This window comes from Fusarium flagelliforme (assembly GCF_020744385.1).
Source record: "Fusarium flagelliforme strain FIESC 12 MPI-CAGE-AA-0113 chromosome Unknown B0J16scaffold_1, whole genome shotgun sequence".
Lineage (NCBI taxonomy): Eukaryota > Fungi > Ascomycota > Sordariomycetes > Hypocreales > Nectriaceae > Fusarium > Fusarium flagelliforme.
In genome coordinates, this window is record NW_025763503.1 from 5,046,806 (window position 1) to 5,066,879 (window position 20,074).

A 20,074-nucleotide genomic window follows, 5' to 3' on the forward strand; every position below is an offset into this window, starting at 1 on the left:
TAAAAAGAGCTTAGGCAATCTCAAAGTCTGTAATTTGAGGACAGATATTTTTCAATAGTCCTGGAGGATTGAGGCTTTCGGTTTATAATGGAGAATGGGTTCAGTGGTATTAGCGTGTTTTGAGTAATAATTGATGTGATGGTTACAAGAAAGAAATCTCATGAAGGAGAAAGTTTCTTGAGATAGGCTCACCCCACTACCACAAGAGTCACTCTTCGTACCCAAGGAGCGCAGAGCCAAATTAATGGCTTTGACCTTCCAAAGTGCACTATATATGAGATTAGAATAAGTTAATTTTGATTTCATGAAAGAATTCATTCAACACTTCTGAGTTATGAATCTCAGATTCATCTCAAGATTCAAGGGAAGTTCTTGAACGCCACATGTGGCGCAGTCGCATGCACCCTTAATTCTCTAGCGCATCAACGGCCCGCTACAGTAAGACGTCACCTCCAGGCGCAAAGCTCACCTGTGCTGAATCCCTTTCGAGCTATTCCTCCAACTCCAACTCGTCCATACCTTCGACATCACTCCACCAAACAACAACAGCCTTGATGGCTGCCTACACCATTAACCGCGCAGTATTCAATAGCTAGGCGTCCGTTCACCATGTCCATTGCAATCTGGCCTCCCATCTCGCCCGAGGAGCTCAGGCTTAAAGCGTCCGAAACCCAGGTACATCGCAACCCGAGCAAAACCAAGGAATTAAAACACGGGATATCATGCTGATCTACTTTGATAAGGCGCGCGAGTTGGATTGGATCGTCAACGAAACGCTCGAGCTGTGTCGCGATCTCAAACATGGCCTTGAGGATTGTTATGCGCTCCTCGCGCCTATCGATCCGGGCAGCACTCTCGTCATGAGCACGCCGCGCAATGAAAAAGTCAAGGGGACACTCACGCGTGTCGGAACTCGCATCGTAAAAGGCGTAAGTCTGTCCATTGAGCTCATGCTCCTGTCCGCATGATGCGCCAGCCTCGTTCGGCATGCTAACGCCTTGTGATCGCAGAGTATCCATCTCCAGCTTCGAACGATACCCCCACAGACGCTCTCGCTATCGCATAACGATGCCATTCATATCCAGGGTCTTGATGCTCTGCACAATCATCTTAACCAATCCATTGACTTACTCGCCATAACCTTGTCCAAACCACAGGACGCTCGCTCTCTCTCCTCTACTCTGAGCATTCTCGCCGATTCCATCCACGAGTCTTCGGCTCTCCTCAAAGGCCCTCCCCTAACAGACTCCGATCCTGCTTGGCAGATGTGCTCATCTCCACCATACCACTTTACTCCGCCACTTGGACCAAATCTCAGCTTCTACCTTGGCCTGCAAGAAAGCTGTATAATCCTATGGCTACGTGCTCTCGAGCCCGTCCATGCCCATGTTCATTTTGGTACCAAACTTGGCCTAGCATTCGGTACTGTCCGCCGTTTGGAGCATGACGAGATGGACACTGTATTCCGCTACAACACACAGGGGTCTGATACTGGTAGCTCGAAGCGGGGCAGTGCCCGCCATACCCCGGAACCAGGATCATCGGCTGCTGGCGTGGATAGCAATGATATTCAGGAAGTCTATGTCCGGGAAAAGGTGCGCGTCGAGAGTGCAGATCCGAGTCTCATATCCATTCAGTCCAAGCTTAGTTACCTGAGTCACATGCTTGGCCAAGCACGAAGGAACATTGCTGAGGTCCTTAACGTGGACTCGTAGCAGTGAGGGGAAAGGCCATGTGAGCAGCTCTGCATGTAAATTGATTGGATACCCTGGCGTTGTTGTGAGAGCGACTATTACAGCTTATTGTTTCTTAACTTTGTTTATTTCGAAATTTCATGGGCGTTTTACGGGCAATGGCATTCGGATCATCAATCTTGGAAGTGATTCCTGTTTCTTGAATTGTAGAAATAGAGAATACGTTTGTACATGCATCCATAATCCACATTTCCTCGCTCCTCCGCTGAAACGCAACGAATTACCAATTTGACAGAAATGAACTATGCAGTAAACACGTAAAAGCACGACGTCTAATCTCGTGCAGGAGGTGCGTTCCAATATGTCAAATTCAGGTGGGTAAACAACGCTCCATTAGCCAGATATTTCCATCAAGACATTGCCGACATGACTGTTGAGCATTTATCGGACAGGAGACCAAGGCATAGGGACAAGAATCCTTGACTTCATGCTCTGAATAAGAGGCACGGTCTTGTGTACGGTGTCGCTCCAGCCCTCAACCTGCCAACTCTGCTCGCGGCGACCGCGGCGCTCCTCCAAGTTTGCAAATTGCCACAGGTGGTGGACAGTGTTAAGGTCACCAATTTGGACAAACCAAGCACCGACGCCTTCCATGACCTCACGGCGGGCCTTGAGGCCTCGTCGCCAGTGTGTCTCCCACTCGAGCAGGTTACCTGGGTGCAATGTGTAGGAGCGCAGTTCAAAGATGCCGCCCAGCGATCGTGGAGGTGTTGTTGGCCAGAAAGAGAACTCTTGCATAAGCGAAACGTTCTTGGAGTTGATTAGGCCCTTCAATTTGTTGTCGAACTCAGAAAACTCAGGGTGGTGGGTGATGTTGTGTCGAGATTGGTGGTAACCCTCGTACTTTTGGTATTCCCAAATGTGGACTGTTGCAATGGTCAGCAACAAAAAGGCTTGGTGAAATGAGCTTATACATACCGAAGGTATCGCAGTCGCCAACCTCTGTCCTCCAACTTCCGACCAAATTCACCTTGTTCTCTGGGGCATTCGCCATCTTGGGATACCACTTGCCGACAAGTTCGACATACTCGTCAACCTTGTCAGGCTTGACTTCGTGAAGAACAATCGAGTGGACGTACTTGCCACGGGCAAGGACCTGACTGAAGCTTGCTTCGAGTTGGGCGTCAAGCTCGCGACCCTCCTTGGTGCCGTAAATGAGGTTGGTCAAGGGACCTGCCTTGCGGGATGGCTCGGGCTCCTTGGCCTCTTCGGTTCGTCCTACAGGGTCATTCTGTGAGCCTTCGGCGGACTTTTCGAACGGAACGTTAGCTGGCTGCGAATGGGAGGATAACGCACTGGCTTCTCGCTTCTTCTGTGCTTCTACCAAGTGCTCGCGAAATTCCTTCTGCTTCTGACTGAACTTATCGACCTCTGCGTGTGTAGGGTTGACATCTCCAAGAGAAGGTGTGCGACCGTTGAGAACAGCAGTCGAGCTCAGAGCTCGCACACCTGCGCGCGGGGTGACGGCAGCGGCGCGTGCGAACTGACGACTGAGCATTTTCGGTGGTGGGAGATGGGTTGGAATTGAGGAATGAAGGTGTAAAGTCTCTTTATTCGAACGAGGCGCAATGCGTGTCTAATAAAGCTGACACGGGCGCGGGGAGAATGCGGGCGATCTTTCAGGGAGCAACAACGTCGGAGATCAACGTTTGGAGTCGTGTGAGAGACAGGGGAGATGCTGAAACAAGGAAATACACCGAGGATTTAGACGAGAAAGTATAGTAAAGCGGAAGCAGAAGGTCAGATGCGGCACAATTGGTGGCAATCAAAAGCTGGTGCTTGGTGCGGGCAGAGCACAGCAGAAGCGGGAAGGTAGGCGTTTAAGCGCAAAGGTGGTATCGAAAACAGTCTTGGGTCGAGATTGCCCTGGCAAAATGAGGAGGGCGAAGCAGAAGGACGATTGGGCAACCGAGAGTTGGAGGGACGGAACGGCTTTTCGGTTGCACGCCCAGGAATGTATAATTGACTTCACCCCGCACTTTTTAGGTGAGTTTTTCGGTCGTATTGTTTATGACGAGTACTGACTCTATGAGTACGACAATAACAAGGGCAAAATAGGCTGATTTTATGAGGAAAACAAGAGGGATAAGGCAAGAAGGTTCAACAGTACGTACACTACCTTCTTAAAGCTGGAGCTCAAGGAGCTATCTGATGATGTCACCCCAGATTAGGCATCACGTGTAAAAGCTTAGCGCGCCATAGAATGCGGGGTTCGGTTGGGCCTGCTGTTCCTCAGCTCTGGCAGGAGTACGTACCTTCTTACTCAGCCAACCTCAAAATTACTCGCCTTAAACTTTAGGCACACAGAAAACGATCCGGGCTCGGCTTCGGCAGAACCCGCTCGGAGCTTTGTTGGGTCTGTCGTTCGGAAAAAGGCTCGTTCTGTAGCAATCTCAATCTCAAAGCACCCGTTGCCGACGTCCAAGTCCATCAAACCGAACCTTCCTCCCGCGATACCCACGAAATCCGTCATCATGTCTTGGCTCGGTGTTCAACCCCTCAAGAAGTTCAACGCTCCCTTCTGTACGTTCAATTGCGACTCTTCCGTCTGCGCCATCGCGAATCTGTCCCGCTGACTCCTCCCACAGTGAAGCCTTACTGGCCTTTCTTCGCCGCCGGTACGTCTAATTGCGCAGCTCGACCGACGAATTCGCTCTCCCCTCGAGCCTTCCCCCACGTTCCCGATTTCGATTGATGCGTCGATGATATTTGGACAGCAGTTAACACAGGATGCAGGTGTTGTCATTGCCTACGGTGTCAACTCCGCTCAGAACGCCATGATGAACTGTACGATCCCTATCAAATGAGTACCCAGAACGACGATTGACCATATATAACAGCCGCCGAGTTCAAGAACGACCCCCGCAACCCCAACGCCAAGTCCGGTGGTCACTAAGATATTGGAAATGGAAAATGGGATTTCGTTCAAGCCAGCAAGCATAATCGATCCGCTCGACCGCGAGGCTAGGGTTCACGAGATGGAATTGTATCATAGAATCGCAAAAGGGGCTTAATTGACCTACACAACGATCTGTACAACTTGCCCATGGGTGCAGTTGACAACCACGAATGCGCTCAAAAATCCGGATATTCGAACGTGCTGGGAGCCAGGATTCAGTCTGGTTATGTGATATGTGAAAACCCTTGACTCACTCTGAAATCTGCCATCATGCTCCGTGGTTTATTTCTATTTTTGTGCAAGGAAGATCAATCAAGGCCCAATACTCACCGCGACGTACTGGCTGTTAAGCTCTTGTGGACGTAGCGGTCCATCATCATGGCCACATGATTTACTTTGTCCTGCTCCTCTGTGATTAATGTGATTTTCGTGCAGGGCTATTTCTTTCCATTATATAGATGAATTGGTTCGCTTTATATAACAAAGTTTAATCCGTCTTAACGTCATGCATGCAGTGACATCAGTGGGTATGAAATCGGGATTAAAAGCATGTCATAATATATCTTCATGAATAACTCAATCTATGGAACAAGTGAATATCATAAACAAGCCTTGACCATGCCTATTTAAAGTCGAAAGTTGATGCGGTGGGGATGAAGTGTAGTCGTGTTCAAGCAACGGCCCGACGCCCTTAGAATGATCTCTGTCCTGACAAATCATTGTTGACGCTTCACTCAAACTCACTCCACGTCGTCGACTCATACGGCCAACAACCATACAACAATACCGATATAAGTCCGCCTCACTTCGCTACATTCCGTCTTTTCCCTTATAGATGCGTCTTCTCATCGGCATCTTTTCTGCCACTAGACCAATTGCTATTCCGACTGCTGCCAGAAGAACCTCATCTTTTAGAATCCCTTCGTCTTCATACAGAGTTTGCTTATCTACAATGACTGCTGCGCCAGCATCAAAGCCTAACGGCAATGAAGGAAAGAAGGAGGTCAAGATTCTTATGCTTCACGGTAAGTTAAAGATGCATCTATGAGAGATGCAGCATTACATAGCCTTAATGCATGTCATTCGTCATTCTTCAGACTAGCTCATAAACATCTCAAAACTCACTCACTGACATTCACCAGGCTTTACACAATCAGGCGCTCTCTTCCGGGCCAAGACCCGCGCTCTAGAGAAGACCATCGTCAAGCTCCTTAACCCTATCTCACTTCTCCCCGTCTTTCTTTACGCTACGGGTCCCAGCCGGCTCAGCCCGGAAGACATCCCCGGCTATCAACCTCCTGAGGAGCCACAGCCCGAGGATTACCAGCCTGACACTTGGGCTTGGTGGCGCAAAGATGAAGCTACAGGCAACTACCGCCTGTTAGATGAGGGAATGGCTACCGTCGCACAGGCTATCCGAGACTCGGAGGGTATCGATGCGGTTTGCGGCTTTAGTCAAGGTGGTGCCATGGCTGCTCTTGTTGCCGCTGCGTTGGAGCCAGAGCGCGCTCTACCAGAAGGCAAGCAAGGAGACTGGGCGAGAGGCTTGAGGGAGGCAAACTCTGGAAACCCGCTCAAGTTCGCTGTGTGTTACTCGGGCTTCTTGGCGACTCCCGACTCACTGCAGTTCTGCTTTGAGCCCAAGATCAAGACTCCTACGCTTCACTTTCTGGGCAGTCTCGACACAGTGGTTGATGAAAACCGAAGTCGTGCACTGACAGATCGCTGTGAAGACCCTCTTGTACTTGTCCACCCCGGCGGTCATCACGTACCCGTCAACAAACAATGGGCAGCACCATTGGCGGGGTTCATCAAGCAGCATGGCCAAGATAAGGAGCCCAAGTCGGAGCTGTAAGGTTGGGCTGGTTGAATGATACACATAGATTACAACACACGAATAAAAAGATAGACTCAATAGACCGAATGCCATGTCACATATCCTCATCCTGAGGACTATCTAACCTGTATAATACAGAACACCCATACCGTCGTGATGATGAACCGCTCTATCCATTACTCCAAACCCTTATTTGGCAGGCTGAATCCGTGCCATCATCTCTTCCTTGGTGATAAGATGATCAATTCTCTCCAAGAGGCCCAGAAGGCTCTTCATGTTGTGACTCCACTCGTTGAGAACATCGTCAGCATCTCGAGGCTTAGCAAAGCTAACAATTCTTGCAGGTCGGTCAATCTTGGCATAAACGGTCTTGGAGGTTACAAGCTCGCTGATGTACTTCTCAGTCTCGTCCTCGGTAAGATCCAATAGTTGAGTAAGACGGCTCATTTGGATGCGAGTGTAGTACTTCGCGATGACTCGCACGTTGTGTTCGATCACTCGCTTTCGGAGATCTTGCCATCGCTGGTGTGCCTTGTCGTCCGAAGATTGACCAGCCTGCACATCAAAGACGTCGGTACTGCAGAGGTGAGGTCCAAATCTCTTAGAAATCTCTGGCCATCGCATCAACTCATGCACGGTAAAAAGTCGCAGAAGCTCGGCTTCCGCTGGGACTTCTGAGTTGCGACTGTCTTTGTGAATTCGGTGGAGGAGATCGTGCTGTTCGTTGTCATAGGGAGCCAGGATGACAAAGTAAATAATGCGTTGAAGGACCTGAGGTGGATGTTAGTAAACTTAATCGGCGCTTCAGAAGTGATTGACCTACGGGGCGAAGCTTAGCCGAATCCTCCTCAACGGCTTCTGTGTCCAACACCTGGCGGTAGTGCTTGCAGACTTCGAGGTACTTCTCCTCGTGCTTGGCAAGAATGATTTGCTGCTCATAGTATCGCAGCTTAAGATCGGTTGTGTCGTCCTCTTTCTCCTCGGGCACCTCCTCGCCTCGGGCCTTCTTCTTCTCTCGCTCCTTTTGCTCCTTCTCAAGCTGCTCAGCTGTCTTCTTGGGCTTGCGTGAGAGGTAGCGGGTGCTGATCTTGCGGCCGAGAATGGCAGCCTGTGTCCAATCCTCACTCTCAATGCATAGCTCAACCTGGGCCAGAATAAACTCGGTCTTTTCCCTTCGGTCCATTGATCCAAAAGTTTCAACTTGCAACTCGCAAAGAATCTCAGTAGCAGACTTGAGATCACCCTGCTTCTTCTTGATGTCGGAAAGGATCTTTGTAACACGAGCTCGCTCAACTTCGACAAAGATCTTGCCCTCTGTTACTGTTCGTAGGGTTTCGATGACGGAGAGCTTGGTCTGGAGGTCGGGGGTGTCGTCGAGGAAGCCCATGACAGTCTGAACCATCTTGGTGATGGCCTGCTTGAGCTGGCTGTGCTTCTTGGACATGACCAAGGTCTGATCGTTCAAAAGACTCCAGTCACCCGCATTTTTACATAGTGTGACGATTGCGATCAGTACTCGTGATGTCGACGCAAGATCGGAGGCCTAGTACTGGATTAGCGGAGAAGAGGGTCGAGAGCGCAAGGGCGTACTTGTCGGGTTTGCTTCTCGAGAGCAGCAAGCTTCTCAATGGCGCCTTGAAGGTTGTTTGACTAGAGATACTATCAGCCAAAGCTCAATTTTGCAATTCGGAGCTCAACCACCTACCGCAGCCAGCTTCTCAGCTTCGGGAAGCTGCTGGTCGACCTCCTTCGAGAAGTCCTTCTCGGGCTTCAAAACTCCGTCAGACATTATGGCTATTCTCGCGTTTTTATTCCCTCGAGATACGTGGTTTTTGGTAATATCTGGTGTTGAGGAAGTCGGGTTCGAGAATCGGTGGTATGTAGTGTTGATGCTATGGGGTGTGTTATTTAGTCCAAGCTGGTCGATTCAGTGACGAGGCTCACGCAAGAGGCTCCTGCCTGCCTTCCTTAGGTCCCCACCAAGGCCAGCATCGCTCAAGCTGGAATTTAGTGGGACCGGCTCCGAAACCTTCGTCATCCAACTTTGTGGTCACATGACCTTCGCTAACAGCTCCAATTGAACTACAATACAGGTACTCAACTATAATATTTGAATAACTTTTGGATGAAGAAATTTATCAAGTCTTAATGTCTCTCCGTGATTGTCTTGAATTACTACTTTGAGTGCGTAACGTTAGCAAATGTTGAAGGAATACATAATTTAACTTAGAAACGGGCTTGAGCATACAGGGTAGGTAAAACTCAAAATGCAACCATTAATTCACATTGGATAACTATATAGTTTGACAGCAAATTCGTTTATGATTAAATAGGTACGTATGTGATTTCAATTAGCTTTCTAGTTTCAAGGATACACTTGAAAATGTAAACAGTACCCAGATGGTTCCTTGAGTGTTGTTTCAATTACATAAATACTATATTCTTGCCAGTGCTTGAGTGTTTTCATCCAGTGACGGGTTTTCCTTGTGCTACTTTTAGCAAACTAACTAGCCATGAAATTTTGTGGTTCATGAATTGATTGACACCAATTGTAATTAACTAGTTTTTGAAATCTTTACGACTCTCATAGTTGTACCATGCTACATGGGGAGTGAACGAGTTTTGGTAGCTAAGATGCTTGAACACTTGTAGACATTGTTGAAATAGTAATAGCTAACCCAGAGGTTGCTTACATGTAATAAACTAGGCATGAGAGACTCATATCTACAACTCATATTGTATACTAGCACATCAGCACGTCCAGTCGATAAGTGGCGCTCTTTTGATTTGTCTGGGTTTATAGCAAAGATTGTCACTTGAGACCAGAGACGGGGATTTGCTCGACGTGATGGTACATGATCTGTTCCCAAGAGCTATGTATTGCTTTGATTGAGCGTCAGGTACAATCTGCTGAGACTTAAGTATGATACTTCAACCTAGGTGTTGAAATTTAGTCGGCAAACAGCCAGTTCATTATTCAACATGGTATATGCATGATGTGTTGACTGATTTACCAAGCCAGTTCTGTGTTTCGAGTAACTTAAAGTCTTAGCACCGGCTCATTGATAGTGAGACTGTTGCAAAGCAACGAGAACCCGTTCAAGTTACAATATAATCGAGACTGTCCCCGCAGTTTGAGCGAAGTAGACACAGAGACATAAGTATGATTAAGAATGTGTAGTGACCACTCGGCCTGAACAAAGATAGGAAACTTGTGCTCTCCGTCTTCATGGACCATAGGAGGCTGTCGTAAAAAGTATCGATTATCACCAATAAAGGTTAGTATACACGCTACTAAAATACTGCTGCATAGACTGTCATCAGCTGTTGTCTGATATAAGGATGGCCCTTCTCTTACCATGTTGATATTCAAACTCTATAGAAGCTTTTAAATGTCATAAGACATCGCTTCCTAATAGATCGGTTCAAGGTCTCAACCAGACCCAGGAAACTAAGCTCTATTATAAACAAGACGTACAGGTACTGTCATTGGGTGGAGATATAATGGAGCCCTATCTGGACGCTTTGCCTTAGGGCATCAAGTTTATTGAGTTCCAGTAGGACTGGTAAAGGTCGCTTGAAAATCTCATATTGAAGGGACACAAACATGCCCATCAAGCCTATTGTGCAAAGAACAATGAGATCGACATTGGCTTTTGAGTCTCACAATGAGATGCTCATTTTCACTCTGTAGGTCTCGGCAGGACAAGAGTCAAAATGCCCTAAACTTAGAAAGGATCTCATAATCCTTGGTGAAGAAGACAGTGGGGGAAAAGCATGTGTCAGAAGACTTAAGAGATGGAGAACTCGATATATCCCAGTAAATCAAACCAGTTTCTAGGAGAATGGGGACCTCACAACGATGCAAGGACACGCCTCTGCGAATAAAGGAAACTCCGTACAACTTGAAAGCGAGCCTTCAAAGGTGAAGTAGCTTTAAGCCCTACGTGAGTTTGTAATCAGCTCACGAAAGCCAGCACCTCCAAATTATCATGGAGCTTTCCCACCCGGTAGCAACATCTTTGTATGTTAATTTGCAACCCTGTATAATTTTGGTACCAGGCAAATTTCACAGACGCTCCCTAGCGGAGGCCTGTGTTACCGAATATTGCCATTGATGCATGGATATAGGGTAAAGTCAGTATTGCGCAATAACTACTGGTTTACGAAACAAAGGTCATGATGCCGACCAACTTTCGAAGTCACATTCACTGAATATGACAGTGAGAGGCTTCAGCCGGTAGTTCAGCGATCAACAATAAGGTCTAATGTAATCCTGAACTTGAGACACAAATTGATAACACGAATTGCAAATTGAAAGAGTAGAGGTATTGACGATGGAATGAGGTTGAAGTTATTATCGGACGAAGTTCGGCAGCCAAGCTGAAGACCAATTAAGCGACTGGCCCGTGCGTCAATCGTCACTTGGCCGTTGTTTATCAACTTTCGCGCTCCGCATCGACAGGTCGAATCAAAACAATCAAGCAGACACTTACGACAACGACGATACATAATAACTTTCTGTCGGAAACTACCACGCGACATCAAACTTGAAGGCAGGGGAACTGGGTTCCAAACAACAGCACATTAATTGGATCATTTGTCTCAAAGTGTACCTCGCGACAACAACACCAGAACCACCCCACGATCAATCATCATGGCTGCCGCCCACCTATCGACATACTCCGACTGTGTCTCCTCACTACGAACATCTCTCAAATTCCTTGAATCATCCGTTGAAACGCTCGACAATGGCGTGTCTGACTTCCCTCGTCTAGTCAACGTCCTAAAGACGGTCCGCGTAAGTTTCACCTACCTCATGTCTCGATCCTTCCGCTCACACAGCTCAGCACTACGAACTCATCCCCCAACCCACACTCACAGCAGCCGAAACATCCCTCCGCGACGAAATAGGTCCTTATATCGCTCTGCTACTCGCCCGCGCAGACTCCCAAATCGAGCGCCAGGAACGCCGCATCGAGACCCTCAAAGCCCGCGCGGAGCTGCAGCAGGGCCGTCTGCAGCGTCCAGACGACAACTACGACGAATATGGTAGCAAGTCTAAGAAGCAGAAAACCGGCAGTCGTAAGCTCACAACAGAGGAGAAGCTCCGCGCGCGGGCGGTTCGCCAGCGCAAGGAAGCTCTGCGGTACGGTGTGGAACGATTGGAGCTCGAGGTGCTACAGAAGGAGAGAGAGCTCAGGAAGAGGTTGGAAGGATGATGAACCATAAAGAACAACCGATATGGAAAGCAACCCCAACCAAGATTCATCTTGACAGAAGTTGGATTCATGCGGCTCAAAGATCTTCTTTGGTGGAGGCGACGCATCATATCCGAGACATAAAAGCCGCATCGCATTGATCGACGCGCAATCTAAATGCGATCGGCACCGGATATGTACCGGCTCCATTGACATTTGAAGATGTCGATCCCGATAGCGACAAGCTATGATCGGAGTTCGCAGACCGGAGCATTGTGCGCTGAGTTCGGGACGATAAAAGCAGAAGTCCAATGGATGGATCAATGTGCACAAGAGCTGTACCTGTCTAGTCTCAGATAGGCTAGTTGAGGATCTGTTGCAATACCCCATTTTTACTCCCACGAATCTGCCACGCGTTCCTGAGTAAAACTTAAACTCCTCAAGCGAAGGACCCAGTGGTCCCCGCCAGATGCAGATCCTAAATTTAGCCCAAGTCACAATTGATTAACACAGCAAGATTCAATTTGCATTCCAATAATCATCGTGTTTACTAGGTCAAAGAGAGTGCTTTGACACCCCCTCGTTATAGCTATAGCTCGCTTGGTACTCTTCATATCTGCACTTGGCCACCGGATCTGCGAACAAGGTAAAACCTCTTCCATACAGAGCGGAGCCTGCCTGCTGCTCTACAGATACCACTCTTTGTACTACCCGTAGCCTGTGTGGGCTCGCAACCGTACCAGCCCTTTGACTCGACGCTGCCAGCGGTCATGTCATTCCTTCGCCAAGACAAGAGGCGGTAGGTAAGCTTTGGACCAATTCACGTCTTGTGAATTCTTCGAGGATGATAGAGAAAACGATGAATAATAAGTGAAGACAGTAGAAAACAAGACATTCAAAATGAGAAAGAACTGCCTGTAGCAGGCGTCGTGGTCCGGTTTATAAGACAAGGAGGTTTTTCGTCCCAAATATACTCCATCCAACATATTTCCCATCCCAGTGCTGAAACCAAATCGCCGAGTCGTGACTCTAAAAACGTTAAAATGCGACAAACAATGAACGAGCAGCCCGTACGTGGGTCTGACGGTGTTCGACGGACGTAATCTCGCGTCTCATCAAACGGGTATCCCAGGGAATCCATGCATGGATCGTTGCTCATAACAGGATGAGGTAATTGCTGGGCGCAATACCCGTCTCGCCGCTTTCTTTGCGTGCCTGCCACCATCTTCCGCTGACATCCGACACCTCCAGAATTTCGTGTTTGGAGAATGAAATCTCGTTGGCATCGTCAGGGTTGGCCTCGTAACTGTAGATAGCCTTGGCCCGGTAAGGATATTCGGTAGGTGGCACGACCGCGGTGTCGTTGCCTGGGGAGTGACCTGGCTTAGATTGCGGTGGTTGTTGTTGCATAACAGAGTTGGTGTAGCTTTGAGGAACGGCAGAGCCACGTGCTCCAGAGATACCGCCAACGGGCGAGGGGTTCTCAAAACCGTTGAGCTGGGCGGAAGTGTACATTTGGGGAGGTTGGACAGAGTTGGAAGTCTCGGGGCGACCGCCATAAGCGTTCATCGTAGATCGGTGAATGGTGGTGGATTCTTTGGCGAGGGCGAATGAGTCAAGGAAAGCTCTGGGAGTTGAAGAAGGGCTGGAACCGAAGTAGAAAGTCCATTGGACCTGCAGGCTGTTAGTCGGGCACTTATCCAAGCTCAAGCGCAACTTACTATAACGACAGCGAGCAAAATGAAGCCAGCAGCGGCAGCCTCGCGTGCACCGCGGTTCGAATAAACCAATGAATTAACACCAGACGAGACCAAGACAATTCCTGCAGAGAGATAACCGGTGACAGCAACGTGATATGTATGGACAACATCACTTGCGATTACAACAAAGACGCCGACAATCAAGCAGAGGCTGTACATACAGCTCCACCAGGCCAACGTTGGGAAAGGGTCCTCCTTGGCAAGCGTAGAATTGTTGTTTTGCTCTATCCTGCCAAAGATACAGGCAATAAAGGTCATGAACCAGGCAAGCTAGAGAGAGAGAGATTAGTACACAAGTCGTGACGAGGCACCAGGAAGAGACGCACCGAGGCGATAGATAGAGTGGCTAGAGCAAAGGGGTCGCCAAGAATATTGCTCATTTGGATGCCCTTGCGCTGGCCGTACATTCTTGAGTTGTCCATCTTCTGAAGCGAGGGAGAGTCGAGGGAGTACGATTGCATAAGAATGATACCAGCCCGAATGGCGATGAAGGCTGAGTGTGAGAGAGGAGAAGGCGCTTCTCTTTCGTTGGAGCGATCGATTGACAATCAGGTATGGCGAAGATTCGATTGCTACCGGAGCATTCGGCGGAAGAAATGCGATGTGATGGAAAAAGGAAGAGGCTGTGTTCGAGGCGAGCCGTTTCGGTGCGTTGCGGTGCAAAGCCAAGCGAATCAGTGTCGATCGTCTGTATGAATTCGGTAGGCGACGGTCGCAGAAAGTCGAGTAGAGCCGATGGATCAGAAATAATGTGTAATAATAGAATCAAGTTAAGGAAGAGAAAAAAGAGTGGAATGACCCAAGCCCGCGCGGATGAGATAAAAGAGGATTATCTTAAGGTAAGCGGTTCGGTTCAGTGGGAAGGAAGAAAAGAAGGAGAGGGTGGATGGAAATGACTGAATTGAACTGAACTGAATGGAACGGTTTGAAATGGGAAGAGAATGGACAGATTGGATGGGCGAAATGCAATGGCTGCGGGTGAGAAGGGGGAAAAACGCGGAGACAAGGGGCAACCCAGTCCAGTCCAGTCCCAGTCTAGGCTCTAGCCCAGTGAAAGACCAGGGCAGGGGGTCTTGTCTACCAACGGGCACAGAAGCTGCAAGGTGCTTGATACAGATACAGTATTGCAGCGTTGATGTGATGCAAGACTATTGAATGAGTTGTGAGGTTGAGAATGCTTGAGAAACAAGCGGTAATGATGATAATAACAAGCTGTGCAACTCGCGAGAAATGCGCGCGGTTGGTAATAAAAACAATACAACGCACTGCAGCACAGCCCGCCAGCACAGCGCAACCAGTGAGTGGCTGTCGGGTTCAGTTCTCAGGGCTGAACAAAAGCCACCGCAGTCTTGTAGCGAATAGGAATAGGACCAGATCCTTTCTGGTAACCAGACCAGACCAGTAAAAATGTTACTGTAAGAAAAAGGTAAGGTACCTAAGGTAAGGTGGTAACGGAGTTTATGTGACGCGGTCACAAGCAAAGACGGGATGGACACGGAATCAGGGGAATTGAAGCACAGCCAAGACCTGATCCAGCAGCTAGGGTCTGTTCGTATTTGGTGATTGTGCAACAGGAAGAAACAAATATATCAATCAATGATACAGTGCAAGTTGAGAAAAGAATGGTTGGTGTTGGGAAAAGAAGTAAACAGCCGTGATAGAAGATGTGAGGAGTCAGTCGAGACTGCAGGAACTGAACTGAACTGACTGTTCGACCGATGGACGGTAACGGTAACTCAGGCTCAGGGCAGTCAGTCCAGGAACAAGCTGGAGCTATGGGTCGGGAAATGAAAGGCGGCTACTGGCCCAGAATGCTCTGAGCAAATCAAATGACGCCCGACGACCCCTGTTTCTGTAAATTGTGGCGCTTCGTCTGTTCTTTGGCGACTATCGATAAAATAGATTGGATTGAATTCAAAATAGGCTTGAAGGGGGTCCTGTCGTGACCGTGACAGGGTGGATGTTGCGGATGTCTTTAAGAAGCCGAGTCCGGAATTGGATAATAGTATTTGATGCTTTGCAGTTGTTTCGTTTCGATCGTGATTTATTGGTATTGAGTGTTGGTAAATAAAAGTCATTCGTAGCAGTGCTTTCTCAAGAGTAGAGTGTAAGATGGTAGACTAAATGGGAACAGCTGGAGCTGTCTTGATGGATGGATGCCCTTCAACTTATCTACATGTATCCAGACATTCACAGGAATGAATAAAGCAGTGCAAGATACTGTCTTGGACGCCCAGCCTTGGCCCAGTGACACCCTCCCGACCTGCATCTCCAACTTTAAAAGAGAGAGGCGCCTTTGCCAGGAATTTTCCCTGACTCGCGATAGGATAACCAGATATTCAACTGCAAGATCAAATCCATTTAACGTTGGCGGATACCGGATGGATTCTCTTTAACCCCGTGCTGTTTGAAGTTTGACCAGGGTGAAACAAAGGTCATCTATTGGCTGGCTGCATGGGCAAAAGAGGTGGTCTTGACTCCATCGCGGGAGTTTCATCGCTGCAATCCTGGCCGCCCAAGCACAGGGCCACAGCTCCCCAATATTTTCCTTGACATACCGTATTAACATACCAGACTCTTGCTCGCGTGCGCCTCTTGGAAAGATGTCAGACATTTTTCTTGACTACTGAGTGGCTGGTGTTTAACACAAACGAGGCGCTACTTCAAGACATGAACTGCCGCCTTCTCACTCTTTCTTGACGACCCTTCAGAGAGCAACATGGATATCCCCATCCATTGTATATATGAGCGTTTTATTCTCAAAAGATCCGGCTTAGCTTATCGGTCCACGATTGCCTGCATAAGATCCCAGTGACGGCAGCTGATCGTTCACAACGGTTCCGTCAGATCGGCACAGCTTAATTCGGCCATGGATCCATGCGACAACTAGTCTACAGAGTGCATATTGTACGCATCTTATGGCAGCAATGAGTAATCGCCTACTCTCTGTCACGTTGGCCAAGTCTTCTATGAGGTTATCATGATTTAGTTCTTCGTTGTGGCTTGGCTGCCAATGGATCTCAAACCGCAACTCTTTCATCCGTAGCAGTTGGTGTAGTACGCTACAAGTCTTGAACCCGACTTGTGACCGGCTGCCTCTTTACCCGCTTGGCTCTCACAGCCCTAGAAACACATTTTCATCCCATGTTGTGCACACAGTCTGTGCTTCTGCCTGAGCCTGTAACTATCGTGGAAAGGCAGAGGTCAATGTCACTACAGGGCTTTTCTTTGAAACTGCCTCTGCCCCTGTCCTCCCAGCGGGTCCTTACCCCTGGAGCCGTCAAAACTCAACTACGAATCGCACAGCCATTTTAGCTCGATCTTTACGATGACCAAGGTACGTATTACTGATGACCTCGGTCAATTTGAATCGACGCGTGGCTTGTCTTTGTTCTCAGAGATCGACTAGGTTGATCGTTATGGCTTTGAAATTGACACTGACAGCGCAGCATTGCTTGTGGAGAATGCTCCATTCACTGAAAAAGCTTGGGCTGAGGCCTTGTTCAAACGGTCGTTGGTGCGTCGCTGATCATTTGAGTTCCTCGCCCAGTGTGGCTGTTGCAGATGGAGGCTCGTAGTGAAGCAAGTGATGTTTTGTACCTTTTAAGAAACAGGAACATGCAGGGCGAACTGCAGATATTCTGCAGCATGTTTGTAGTTCGTCTTTCATCATGTGAGTTTCCAAGACGATGGCCCTCATGACATGACGTGAAACTGGACTATGCAGTTAGCGTCAGGTGTGAGTCAACAGCGGCGACTAAGAGTTTACTTGATATGGACACACAGGCTATGTATGGTGATCTTGATTACACCATGGGGAGGATTGATAAGTCTCTATGCATACTATCCAGATTGAGAACCGCAAAGCAGGTCATAGCTTGAACAGTGTGTTCTGCGTAGAAGTTTATAAACACTTCTGATACAGCTTTACTCCGTTTTAGGATTTTGATATAGCTAGAACACTCAGCAATGAGATAGTCTTATTGAAAGATTTCTCTATAAATCGATCTATAGCGTATTGATATGATTACGAAGACATCGTAAAGTTAAGGTACTTATATATAGTTTGTCCTCCTAGTGACCAGATCTATCTCCAACTGCCGGTATACTTAACACTAAGTTGATAACCAAGTCATGTGTATTACTAATATTTAAGTGAAAGTAGAAATGATTATTTCATTTTCCATCCACTTTGAATTCAGGTTGTATCTGAAGCCCCTATGATTCAGGTTTCTTCACTGACGCAACCGAGACGCCGTTGAAACATGGATCAGATGATATCCGGGGCAACGAAGAGCTTGATAACATCATCTTGACAAGATCTGAAATCACAAGAGATGTATGCAAGATAAAGTGATAAAGACTTGTTTCTGCCCGGGTTTCAAAACACAGGTGTGACTCGTTTTCTGGTGGAGGAAACGCATGCTGGATGAGGTTACGAGGTAGGGTGAAACCAAGTCGGCATCTCATGTTCCGAAACCAACCTCATACATCTGCCATTGTGAGCTTTATGACGTTTGAGTTTCTCAGCATAAGTGTTATCACATGTCCCGCGGATATGGCCTGCCGATGCTTGTAGTAGATCAAAGCACGTCCTCCCATCTGTTGAATTTGATCTGTTTTGTACAACTAATTGAAATGAATTGAAGATGATCTTGCCAAGCTACATACTATAAGAAAGGGAAAGTAACAAAGAAAAGGAAAGGAAGGGAAAGGAAAGAAAGTCGGAGAAGGTTTGTTAAGAAACAAAGAAACCACCACAAGGATCACTTCTCAAAAGATGAAAGATTGTACTCCCACCTAACTATATGTAAAATTAAACAATATAACTCCCAAAAGTTGCCTTGCAAGAAAGGCAGTTTAGACTAACTGAGCCATGCAAGAATAATTGCATAAATTATTGTAGTGCCTATGTGAGCATTCTCGACTTGGTAATCGAGGAGAGGAAAGGTCTGAGCGAGAAACAACAAGCACAAGCCATAGCGGAGAAACACGATGATTACTCATTGCAATTTCCTGAATTATGGGGTGGTTGAGGAGAAGTAAAGAAACAGGTTGAAAGATAACCATCTAGTCTGGGTTAATCTTGTACCCGTTGCCCAGCTGAGGATAATGAGCTTATCACTGCCCAGAAAATGATAGACCTAGACACCCACGAGCAATTCGGGACTGCATTCAAAGTCCTTTATGCTGATATATGTTCCGGAAAATATAGTTCTTTATATAATTCGCTATAAAAAAAAGTACTGGACTGTCTTGGGATAGGCGACCTCTGCCAAGCAACGTCGATTCTAGGGTATCTTCAAATATGTCTTCATAACTCGTCTTCAGCCTCTTGCTCCCGCTCTGCTCTCCTCACCTGGCGCTCGACAACCTCTACGCGGGACTCTATATCCGCCATCGCTCTCGAATTGTTGAGGACTCCTGTCTCGTACCATGCTCGCACGGCCGTTTCACTTCGCTGTCGAAGGTCTGCTATCTCGGCAGCTTGTGCAACCTGCGTCGCCTCGATGGCCTTCATTCGGTCCTGTAGAGCTACAAGAGCTGCACTCTCTGCTACATCCGGGATCGGACTGTCCTTGATAGCGGTAAGAGATGACAGGATGGCGGGGAAGGCTGAAGCCGAGGCTAGAACAATGGATTGGACGGCATCGATGTCGAGTTGCGACGGAGGTTCTGATGGGTCGGGCGCATGAAAGAAATCAGGATGGGCGCGGTCTGTCAAAGACAAGTCAGCATAGATTCAGGTGATAAGCTTTAATACAACATACATATCTTCATGAGCTCATGATAAACGCGGAAACTGTCCAAGAGCTTGGAGAAGCGCCGCTCCAGTTGGCCGATTTGATCGGTCGCTGATCGATCCTGGGCCAGTGCCGGTGTTTGGGGCTGGCCATAGAGGAGGTGCTCGACACGAAGGAGTCGCGACTCCAACAAATCGAGTGTAGAGAGAGTTGTATCGTCCATAGTGGTGGCCATCGTGACAGCGAGCGCGCGGCACAAGCGCGGGACCTCAAGGTAAGGTACGGTAAGTAAGGTATTGGTTTGAATGAAAGAGTGGATGCGGTCAAGGGCGAAAGTGGGGGGTCAGGAGGATACAGTACAGTACATCTCCTGAGCCCCCAGCTGTACACATCCCGCACCTCCAATTGCCTACCCAACTAATCAGAAGCCTAATAGATGAAAACATATACTAAATTTGCTAAGATTTTGCCAAGAAACCGAAGTATTTATGATTACATGACGATGGAGGTGCGGGATGTGCACAACAGGGGGCTCAAGGAGATATCATGAACTTGTGAGACCTGCAGAATCATGATTATATCTGCTGGGAAGTATGGTACATGTTTTGGCATTGTCGGTTCAAAGAGAATCGACGAGGTGCAACGGTAAAATAGAATCTGATTGCCAGTATTTGGAATGTGCTTTTCACGAACGTTTCTGTGAAACGCTGCCCATCATGAGGACGTTCTGACGAACATCCAATGTTGTCTGGCTGTCCAACCCCCTGGAAAGCCCTGAAGCTATTCCCCAGATCAGGATCATGGCTTGTCTAGAAACCTTCCTGATTGGTTATCTCATCTCCTTGGCGCACGACTATTGGCTACACGAGTTCGGCATTA

At 48.0% G+C, this 20,074-nt stretch overlaps 8 protein-coding genes across 8 annotated transcripts; 4 read left to right on the forward strand and 4 right to left on the reverse strand.

Annotated features, from left to right (window-relative positions):
- Window positions 1–428: 428 nt before the first annotated feature.
- B0J16DRAFT_329450 (RAVE subunit 2/Rogdi) lies at window positions 429–1,871 on the forward strand. The gene is made up of 3 exons (XM_046126328.1): window positions 429–675; window positions 744–929; window positions 1,011–1,871. The coding sequence occupies exons 1-3, from the start codon at window positions 610–612 to the stop codon at window positions 1,713–1,715; spliced, it is 957 nt and encodes a 318-aa protein (XP_045989583.1). The 5' UTR covers window positions 429–609; the 3' UTR covers window positions 1,716–1,871.
- Window positions 1,872–2,135: 264 nt separating this feature from the next.
- B0J16DRAFT_314257 (uncharacterized protein) lies at window positions 2,136–3,252 on the reverse strand (the record flags this gene model as incomplete). The annotated part of the gene is made up of 2 exons (XM_046125177.1): window positions 2,136–2,620; window positions 2,673–3,252. 2 exons carry the CDS (start codon window positions 3,250–3,252, stop codon window positions 2,136–2,138), a joined length of 1,065 nt encoding a protein of 354 aa, XP_045989584.1.
- A 976-nt stretch (window positions 3,253–4,228) lies between these two features.
- On the forward strand, window positions 4,229–4,650 carry B0J16DRAFT_378385 (ATPase, F0 complex, subunit J; the record flags this gene model as incomplete). Its single annotated transcript, XM_046130918.1, has 4 exons — window positions 4,229–4,277; window positions 4,343–4,372; window positions 4,491–4,541; window positions 4,595–4,650. The coding sequence occupies 4 exons, from the start codon at window positions 4,229–4,231 to the stop codon at window positions 4,648–4,650; spliced, it is 186 nt and encodes a 61-aa protein (XP_045989585.1).
- Window positions 4,651–5,263: 613 nt separating this feature from the next.
- On the forward strand, window positions 5,264–6,582 carry B0J16DRAFT_329459 (serine hydrolase-domain-containing protein). The gene is made up of 2 exons (XM_046126329.1): window positions 5,264–5,678; window positions 5,796–6,582. The coding sequence occupies exons 1-2, from the start codon at window positions 5,489–5,491 to the stop codon at window positions 6,506–6,508; spliced, it is 903 nt and encodes a 300-aa protein (XP_045989586.1). The 5' UTR covers window positions 5,264–5,488; the 3' UTR covers window positions 6,509–6,582.
- An 11-nt stretch (window positions 6,583–6,593) lies between these two features.
- On the reverse strand, window positions 6,594–8,425 carry B0J16DRAFT_31029 (PCI domain-containing protein). The gene is made up of 4 exons (XM_046124955.1): window positions 8,196–8,425; window positions 8,081–8,140; window positions 7,314–8,033; window positions 6,594–7,261 (listed from the first exon to the last, which is right to left on the reverse strand). The coding sequence occupies exons 1-4, from the start codon at window positions 8,277–8,279 to the stop codon at window positions 6,680–6,682; spliced, it is 1,446 nt and encodes a 481-aa protein (XP_045989587.1). The 5' UTR covers window positions 8,280–8,425; the 3' UTR covers window positions 6,594–6,679.
- A 2,519-nt stretch (window positions 8,426–10,944) lies between these two features.
- On the forward strand, window positions 10,945–11,949 carry B0J16DRAFT_31128 (DASH complex subunit Spc19). Its single transcript, XM_046125002.1, has 2 exons — window positions 10,945–11,291; window positions 11,341–11,949. Exons 1-2 carry the CDS (start codon window positions 11,148–11,150, stop codon window positions 11,710–11,712), a joined length of 516 nt encoding a protein of 171 aa, XP_045989588.1. The 5' UTR covers window positions 10,945–11,147; the 3' UTR covers window positions 11,713–11,949.
- An 897-nt stretch (window positions 11,950–12,846) lies between these two features.
- B0J16DRAFT_258079 (uncharacterized protein) lies at window positions 12,847–13,858 on the reverse strand (the record flags this gene model as incomplete). Its single annotated transcript, XM_046123166.1, has 3 exons — window positions 12,847–13,365; window positions 13,413–13,721; window positions 13,778–13,858. The coding sequence occupies 3 exons, from the start codon at window positions 13,856–13,858 to the stop codon at window positions 12,847–12,849; spliced, it is 909 nt and encodes a 302-aa protein (XP_045989589.1).
- Window positions 13,859–18,765: 4,907 nt separating this feature from the next.
- Window positions 18,766–19,430, reverse strand: B0J16DRAFT_314263 (uncharacterized protein; the record flags this gene model as incomplete). The annotated part of the gene is made up of 2 exons (XM_046125178.1): window positions 18,766–19,169; window positions 19,223–19,430. The coding sequence occupies 2 exons, from the start codon at window positions 19,428–19,430 to the stop codon at window positions 18,766–18,768; spliced, it is 612 nt and encodes a 203-aa protein (XP_045989590.1).
- Between the last annotated feature and the right edge of the window lie 644 nt (window positions 19,431–20,074).

Bases quoted from the DNA above. Each gene is read 5' to 3' on its own strand.
- B0J16DRAFT_329450 (XM_046126328.1), top strand. From the start codon at position 610: ATGTCCATTGCAATCTGGCCTCCCATCTCGCCCGAGGAGCTCAGGCTT. The intron at 676-743 runs GTACATCGCAAC...TACTTTGATAAG, and splicing joins TTAAAGCGTCCGAAACCCAG to GCGCGCGAGTTGGATTGGAT. The intron at 930-1,010 runs GTAAGTCTGTCC...TTGTGATCGCAG, and splicing joins GAACTCGCATCGTAAAAGGC to AGTATCCATCTCCAGCTTCG.
- B0J16DRAFT_31029 (XM_046124955.1), bottom strand. From the start codon at position 8,279: ATGTCTGACGGAGTTTTGAAGCCCGAGAAGGACTTCTCGAAGGAGGTC. The intron at 8,141-8,195 runs GTAGGTGGTTGA...TAGTATCTCTAG, and splicing joins AAGCTGAGAAGCTGGCTGCG to TCAAACAACCTTCAAGGCGC. The intron at 7,262-7,313 runs GTAGGTCAATCA...CATCCACCTCAG, and splicing joins ATTCGGCTAAGCTTCGCCCC to GTCCTTCAACGCATTATTTA.
- B0J16DRAFT_31128 (XM_046125002.1), top strand. From the start codon at position 11,148: ATGGCTGCCGCCCACCTATCGACATACTCCGACTGTGTCTCCTCACTA. The intron at 11,292-11,340 runs GTAAGTTTCACC...CACACAGCTCAG, and splicing joins ACGTCCTAAAGACGGTCCGC to CACTACGAACTCATCCCCCA.
- B0J16DRAFT_329459 (XM_046126329.1), top strand. From the start codon at position 5,489: ATGCGTCTTCTCATCGGCATCTTTTCTGCCACTAGACCAATTGCTATT. The intron at 5,679-5,795 runs GTAAGTTAAAGA...GACATTCACCAG, and splicing joins CAAGATTCTTATGCTTCACG to GCTTTACACAATCAGGCGCT.